At 48.1% G+C, this 7,831-nt stretch overlaps 1 protein-coding gene across 2 annotated transcripts in view; it reads right to left on the reverse strand.

Moving 5' to 3' along the window:
• Positions 1-3,631: 3,631 nt before the first annotated feature.
• Positions 3,632-7,831, reverse strand: part of Eepd1 (endonuclease/exonuclease/phosphatase family domain containing 1) — a 104,721-nt gene continuing 100,521 nt past the window's right edge. The window contains exons 7-8 of one of the 2 annotated variants that reach the window (XM_004629575.2): positions 5,504-5,698; positions 3,632-4,247 (exon numbers count right to left, since the gene is read on the reverse strand). In XM_004629575.2, coding sequence (XP_004629632.1) covers positions 4,048-4,247; positions 5,504-5,698 — 395 coding nt within the window. In that variant the 3' untranslated portion in view covers positions 3,632-4,047. Of the gene's footprint in view, positions 4,248-4,589; positions 4,957-5,503; positions 5,699-7,831 lie in introns of those variants that run through there. The other variant, XM_023713432.1, reaches the window with a different exon arrangement.

The raw sequence follows: 7,831 nt of genomic DNA on the forward strand, positions 1-7,831 counted from the left end.
ACAGAAAGATCAGCAAGATGTCAAGAATGTCCTTCAAAAAGGTGAAGAAAGGCTGAGGAGATAGCTCAGTGGTCTAAGCGACTGCCTGGCAAGTGCCAGGACCGGGGTTTGACCCCTGGTACTGCATGCTGTGCCTTTGCCAGAACCCCAGGTGCACTGTGCCAGCCACACAAACTAGGATGGTGGCACACACCTGTAATCACAGCGCTGGGGAGGCTGAGACAGGAAGATCACTATGAGTCTAAATTGCATAGCAAGACCCTGTACCAAACAAATAAATAAAAAAAAATTAAAAACAATGTCAGGACAGTAAAACCCATGTGCTGTCAGCATAAGCTCTACATATATGTGGAACATTGTGTCATCATGTGTGAAGACTGGCTTATGTGTGATAATGAAAGTAAAGATTTTGTTTTGTAGAGTTCTATTTGTCTTTTCATTCTGGTTCATAGAGAAATTTACTTCTGTTATTTAGACATACACCCAAAAAAGTCAACTTTGAAGATTTGATGCTTTTTTATAAACACTCAATAAATATTAAATATTCAGTACTTTATATTATTTAAATTTTTGCCTGTTAAGAGCTCATTATTTGATATAATAAAACTCATAAAATTAAAATTAATACTTCATCAATAGAAATATTCTGAAGGATAAGCATGAGTTTTATGTATCCATAATAATGTGCCTTTATGATAAAGTTGGCATTATGCCCCTTGACACTGGACATAAAGATGGGATATGAGTATGGCAGTGGGGTCCAGAGGTTGGCAGCTTTTGCTGGGGCACAATGCCCACACTCATGATATAAAGGAGGAGAGGCTTGATTTGGCTCACAGTGCAAGAAATTCGGTCCCTGATTGGCTGGCTGGCAGGTAAGCACATCATGGGGGAAGGGCTTGCAGGACAGAAGCTGCCTAGTTCACAGTAGCCAGGAAGCAGGGCAGGGGAGGAGGGCCAGCGAGCAAAGGGCCAGGACCAGACCTAGACCCCCAGGGTCACGCTTCCACGTCCCACCCAAGCACACCAGAATTGTGCTCCACCAGTCTCCCCAGAGGGTACAATGCCAATCAAGTTGGCCCTCCATCCTGACCACCACAGTTCCCATTCATGTCTTTACTGGCAGGGTGATTTTCAGGGAATGTGAAGTGGGTACTATCATCCTAGTCTTGAGGGGATGGTGTTATGATCTGCCTAAGGGAGAAGCCAACCCCAATCACACAGAATCTTCCTGCCCTGGCTTCCTGCATACTGAGTCAGAAAACAGCCATCCTTCATTATTCCCAAAGGAATGGTGTACTGGTGTGACTGCTGCCTCCATTCTGGAACATGGGGCTCGGCAGCTTTCTCCTCAAAGCAAAGTCTCTCACTCTTACAATTCTGAGGCTGCAAAGGGCAAGAACCTGCCATCTCCTGTGATGCCCTCAGGACATCTCTTTTGTTCTCCTGTTCCTTTTTGGCAATGGAGATCCTCTCAGTTCTATCTTTGCATCCCATAGTTGATTTTTGTTTTGTTTTGTTTTGTTTTTTTGCAGAGCCGGGGATTGAACTCAGGCCCTTGCACTTGCCAGGGAAGTGCTTATTCCACTGAGCTATCTCCCTGGCCCAATCCCACAGTTTTATTGAAGCTTTCTTTATGGCCAAGCCCACAACATTTTAAATCATCCTTCTGGGCTCTTTGATCTTGACTCTCAACATGAATCTGATTAAAATGCCCCAACAACAACCATGCCACTGTCCCAATATTTGGCTGCTTTAAAATCTCTTTTTCAAGATTAACTAGTCCACTGTGCTTAATCTTAGTCTCAGGCAGTCTCTGGACAGGAGCAAAATGCAGAATAACTTTTTGCCAAGCCATAAGACAAATTATCTGGAATCCAACAACCAATATAGTCTTTCCCAGCAGAAACCTCCCCAGCCTGGTCTTTACAGGCCGGCTTTTTATCAAAAGTCTTTTGGTCTTCTGAGCTCTGACCAGAATCTCCCAAACAGAACAGCTAAAGCTGTTCCAGCACTTTGTAAGTAGGTGACATCTCTAAACCTTTCCTGTCTCTTCCCATAAGCCATTCCCAAAAGCTTGTATGCCACACTGTCAGGTAGAGTCAGAGCAACGACCCCGATCTTCCCAATGGTTTGTATCCTGCTCTGTATACCTTTTACAATGCTAATGTTTATCTTGTGCCTTTGAATGTTGGAGTGTTTAACTTTTCATTTGTACAGGGGCTCACAGCTAAGAGTTTGACATAGATCTTGGAGGCTTGGGACTTGGACTTTTCAGAATTGCTGAAACTGTTAGGACTTTGGCAACTCTTAGAGATGGACAAGAATGCCTTGTGTACAAGGGATGTTCATGAGTCTTTGGGGAGAGGGCTCCCAGGGGCAAAATGTCATGTTTCTAATGTAATACAATGTTCAAGTTGTGAAATGTTAATAAGCATGTCTATGCATCTGGAAACTCCTTTAAGAAAATGTCTGGTTGCCAGGTTGACAAGGGGTGGATTGTACTGGATGATACACTGTGTCAACTTGAGAAGTTTAGAAGTTTAAGTGATTCAGCGGGGAGCCAGGATTCTTAGTTGGTAAACATCCTCATCCTGTGCAAGAGGAGGGCATGGACATTGTGTGAGTGCTACACCCCCAGCGCCAGGGTAGCTTGTTTTATAATATAAGGAGGGGAGAAAAGCTTGCTAGAAGCTGCAGCTGCTGCCCTTCCCTTTGCTCTTTGCTGTTTTCTGCTCCAATGAATTGCTGCTCTCTGCCATGTGCCATTCTGCCTGGGAGCCAGCCGAGTATAGATTGAAACCTCCACAAGCTGTGAACTAAATAAACCTTTCCTTCCTTATTTTTTGGTGTCAGGTATTTTGTCCCAGCAACAAGTAAAAGGTAACTGAGACAAATGGTGACAGGGATCTCCCTGGGGACACCAACATCCAGGCATGATCACATTCCTTACATTCAATGGCACAACATTTGCCTGTAACATGCACATAGTCTACTTTATTATTATTTGAGACAGGGTCTCACCATGTTGCCCAGGCTGGCCTTGAACTCCTGGACTGAAGTAATCCTCTTGCCTCAGCCTACTGAGTAGCTTGGACTAAGGGCATTGATTGACCACCAGGCCTAGAATCCCATAAATTTTAATCATCTGTAGATGACTTATGATAGCTAATACAACATAATGCTAGGAAAATAGTGGTGATACTGTATTGTTTAGGGGATAACCGCAAAGGAACCAAAGCCTGTGTGTTTAGCACCTATGCAATTTTTTAAAAAAATACTTTTGATCTCAGGTTGTTAGAGTCTGTAGAGGTGGAAGCCAACTGTAAATTCTCATGGCTATGGACAGCTATGCTCCACTCTGAACAACAGAGGGAGCCTCTGGGCTAGGTATTTGATGGCAAGCAGGAAGACATGATGTCCTCAGGATAGAATTTCTGTGCTCCAGGAAGTGTGCAGAAGCAGAACCGCTGCTACAGAGCCGAGCAAGGGAGTCAGGGCTGAGGGGCTGGCATGGGGGTGTGCAGAAATGTGCGCAGCTCAGGGCTACAGGCCGGAAGTGAAGGGCAGGTGAGAGAAAGGATCTGGGCGCCCTCCCCCAGCCTCTCGGACTGGTCTCACATTCACGGTAGCCAGGCAGGTTCATCTGTTTATTTTTTCAAAACAAAACTAAAAATCACCACTCAAAGTCCTTGAGAAGAGTGCTAATCACAGTTAAAAGCGTTCTGCAGTTTGCGGTCGGCTGGAACAGCATTGCATACTGGTGGCCGGGAGAACACCTCTCCTCTCTCCTCTCTACCTCAGCTGCTGTCCATCTGTCCTCCCCCAGCCACCAGCCTGGTGATGGCCAGACTCCTTCTGCTGAGCTCGGTGTGATACATTCTCCCAGGCTCTGATGGGACCGCCACAGCCTGCCCTAGAGAGGTCCTCAAGCAGTGCCATCCACCCCACGCAGGAGTGAGGTGTGCACGTCCTGAAGGAGGTGAGAAGGGCTTGCTCCCCTCTGTGCCCTTCCAGACCACAGGGGAGACATCCATGCGGCTGTCATCATCGCTCCTGCTTGATGTTGGCTTCGCTGCGCTCCAGGGTGACCCCAGTGTTGTCCCGAGGCCCGTCCTTCTTGCCCCAGTCCTTCTCTGTGTAGAACTCGGCCAGCACAGGACAGTGCTCAGAAGCCACTCCACCCCAGGACCAGTTATCTGGGATCCATGGGTTCGTGAGTCCTTCTCTCACCACGGCCCAGTGACCTGGAGTGGGGGGACACCCAGAAGTCAGAGCAGGACAGCAGGGTTGCAGGCTGTGCTGCACATCTGGTGCAGTCCCAGGCACACACACAAACGACCAAAGTAACTTTCTGCAATCAAGGGTTCACTCCTTAGGCACTGAAGCTACCCAAAGGCCAGGCCTCCTGCCCATCCCCGTACACCAGGGAGCCAGCATCATTTATGAGTCTGACCAGAAAACTAAGTATTTGAGCCAAGCATGGTGGTGCACACCTGTAACCCCAGCACTCTGGGAGCCTGGGGCAGGAAGATCACAAATTCAAGCCCAGCCTGAAGAATGTAAGGAAGCTCTGTATAAAAATTTTAAAAATAGGGCCCAGGGAGATAGCTCAGTGCAAAGGCCTGGGTTCCAGCCCTAGTACTGCAAAACCCAGAAGTACTTGATAGGGGGTTAGACACCTCACGGAGATATCCCCAGCCACAGCAAAATAAGGAAGGAGGTGCAGGGGGATGGTGAATTCTTTCTATAGAAAGACTTGGAAAGAGAAATTTAGGCTTATGAGAAAGAAAAAGCATTTTGAAAAAGGTAAAGACTTAGACACACATGAAGTAGGGGGTCTATTTGCTAGCAATTACATGGCAACTTCAGAAGCAATCACAGGCTGCTGCAGACACGGTGGGGGTTCTGGGTCCTGAGATCAGGTCAAGGTCAGGGTCAGGGTCAGGGTCAGATCTACAGGGTGTGGAAGCTGGTTCAAGCCAGGGACACGGACGGATCTCTTTCTTCCTCTCACCGCCCTGTTCTCTCTTACCCTCTGGGGTGCTGGCGGTCCCTGCTCTGATGATGATGTCCCTGTCAGGTCCCCAGAGAGTCCCCACAGGAAACCAGCGGCCAAAGGAAGGGGCTGTGATGAAGTCCAGACTAAGGACATCAGCCTGGCTGTGCATGTAAGCTCTCACGTGGGGACGTGGGCACTGCTCTTCCCGCAGTGCTACATGTTTTGTTGAAGATTAATATGGATCTGCTGGGACTTTATAAAACACTATCCTTCTCCTCTTTCGCCAGAGACCCTATGCTGGGCTGAGGAGTAGAATACTTGTCTAGCACGTGTGAGGCCTTAGGCACCAGCCCCAGGACCACAGGGTCTCTGATGCAGGCTAAGTGACCTATGTCACTGCCCACAAATGCCCGTGGAGGGGCCCATATCTGTCAGGCAGGACTCAGGTCCCAGTCTCTACTTTGGAACAGGAGGAAAGGGGGCGAGTTTTGCCCTCCTTACCTGTGAACACTTTCTTTAGGCTTTTGCTGATCCAGATGTTGTCCAGGGACTTGGAGCCTTGGGGGTTCCTGGTGCTAATGTTGGTGAAGGTGTGCGCAGGGACGAGGTGGTGAAACTTTTCTCTCCTCAGGATATCGTAATCACTGCTATCTGGCCCTTGGCCAAAATCCCCCAATATGATGACATCTTTTTCTCCTAGAAGCAAAAGGAAGAAAATCAGGAATTAAAGTGGGTGGAAAGCAAAACCCTGGCACCTTGGAATGGGAGGGGGATGCTCCAGCTTCATGCCTCAGGCTGAGGGCAGCAAGGTTTCTCTCATCTGCGGTCTCGGGGCTCCTCGTGTGGCCCCTCTCCAGTCTTCCAGGGCAGTGCTGGTGCAATACGGAAGCCACCTATGTTCAAGCTCTTGGGTCTGGTCTCGCTGTGGAGGAAAAGTGAGCGCATTCTGCTGGATAGAAAACACTAACACTCCACATATATCCAGAGCACCCAGGTGGGCAGAAATTCTGAGAGGAGCAGAATACTTGTCCCCTGGGGATGAACAGTTGACTTGGAAGAAACACGGGGACAGATCACAGGGGCAGAACCAGAGCCTGGCCAGCGTGGGGAAGGTGGCCGAGCAGGAGGGAGTGGCTGTCTTGGGCCTCAAGGGAGGCACAGGGGCATTCAAGACAACAAGGATAAACAGGAACCCATGCTCACTTAAGCAGGAAGTTTCAGAACAGCCCAGTTTCCAGGGCAACACCTGCAGCAGCTGATGCTCCTACAGACAGGGTATCAAGAATCCAGATGCCCAAGACGAGGCTGGAGGTGTACGCGGCAACTGCTTGTGCCTGCCTGGCAGGTGCTCTATCTGCTGAGGGTCCACCGAACCCCTGAACCAGGGAAAAGCTGCTATCTCCCTGGCATTCAGGAGCAGCTGCAGTGTCCACTACCTACGATGATGTTTGTGGCTCTCCATTCTTGGCTGCTGCTCATTTCTAAGACTGTTGCTACAACTCTCCTCTGTAATAAGGCTGAAGTGAGAATCTCACTGCCAAATCTGTGTCTGGTATTCTGCTGTTAGCAGAGAGCTCCAGTTAAAAAGCACGGCCATGGTTGGTTCAGGAGAGCTCCGTGCCTGCTTTCCAGAGGCTGCTCCTGTATCGGCCTCACCAGGGTGTGGGGGGTCTCTCTCCATGCCCACCAACCTTGGATATTCTCACTAAAATGAGGGCACAGCTTCTTTCTATTGTAGGGAGCAAGTTGTGTCCCTTGCCTCCAAGTTATGTGAAATTCTGGGCTGGGGTAGCTCCATGTCGAGCGCGCGCAAGGCCCTGGGCTCCGTCCCAAAGCCCCCACCGTGTACATATTGTATATATTCATAATTCTGTGTGCAAAAGATTTCTCTCTTCTTCCTCTGTTACTGCTTTACTCAGTCACTTATTCGTACCAGCATGGACTCCTACACTTCTCCTGCAACTTGTTAGCGACCCTGTTAAAGCTCAGCTTTGGTCTTTGGGGCTCTTGTTGGCTCCCAGCTCCCCTCCCCTTCTGTGTTGTTTGGATGCTTTTTTTCTTTCTTATGCTGTAAGATGCTCGAGGACTGTCCTGTCCCTTTTCTTCTCTGGTCCTAGAATGAGTCATTTCTCACAGGAACCAGTACACTACACAGCAAAGACCCCAGGCCCAGCCAGGCCTCCCACATCACTCTCAGATCAACTTTTTTTGTCATCTGTAGGGATTAGTTTTTTCCCTTGCCTCATCATTTGCCTTTTTATTTCGTCTATGACCAAGCAGCAGCACAAAGATATTTAATTTTCTTTTAACGTACTACCATTAATAAAATGTCCCTACACTGATTCCAAAAATCAAACCAATGGATACAAGCTCCTTTTATGGTTTATGATTTCATTTCTTAAGCTTTTTCCTTCAGATAAGGTCTCATTATGTAGTTCAGGCTGGCTTTGAACTCACTGTGTAACCCAGGCTGGCCTCGAACTCACAGCAATCTTTTTGCCTGAGCCTCCTGAATGCTGGGATTTCAGGCATGTGCCATCCAGCCTGGCCAACTGTTTTGATTTTAAAATTAAGCTTTGAATGTTTAGTAATTAACTAACACCTTGCTTAACATTCCCGTCCTCAGCTGCGCAGAGGCCAGTCTTCGCATCACTTGCGGCTTTGCCCATAAATGAGGAGCCTGCATGCGTCTTTACGATAGCACCTTTACCTATGAGCTCCTATGCTAGTTTTTCTACTCATTGATATACCATAGAGATGGAGAGCCTTTAAATTAGCAATTCTCTCTCTCTCTCTCTCTCTCTCTCTCTCTCTCTCTCTCTCTCTCTC

The sequence above is a fragment of the Octodon degus genome, unplaced genomic scaffold (genome assembly GCF_000260255.1).
Source record: "Octodon degus isolate 3935 unplaced genomic scaffold, OctDeg1.0 scaffold00031, whole genome shotgun sequence".
NCBI classification, from domain to species: Eukaryota; Metazoa; Chordata; class Mammalia; order Rodentia; family Octodontidae; genus Octodon; species Octodon degus.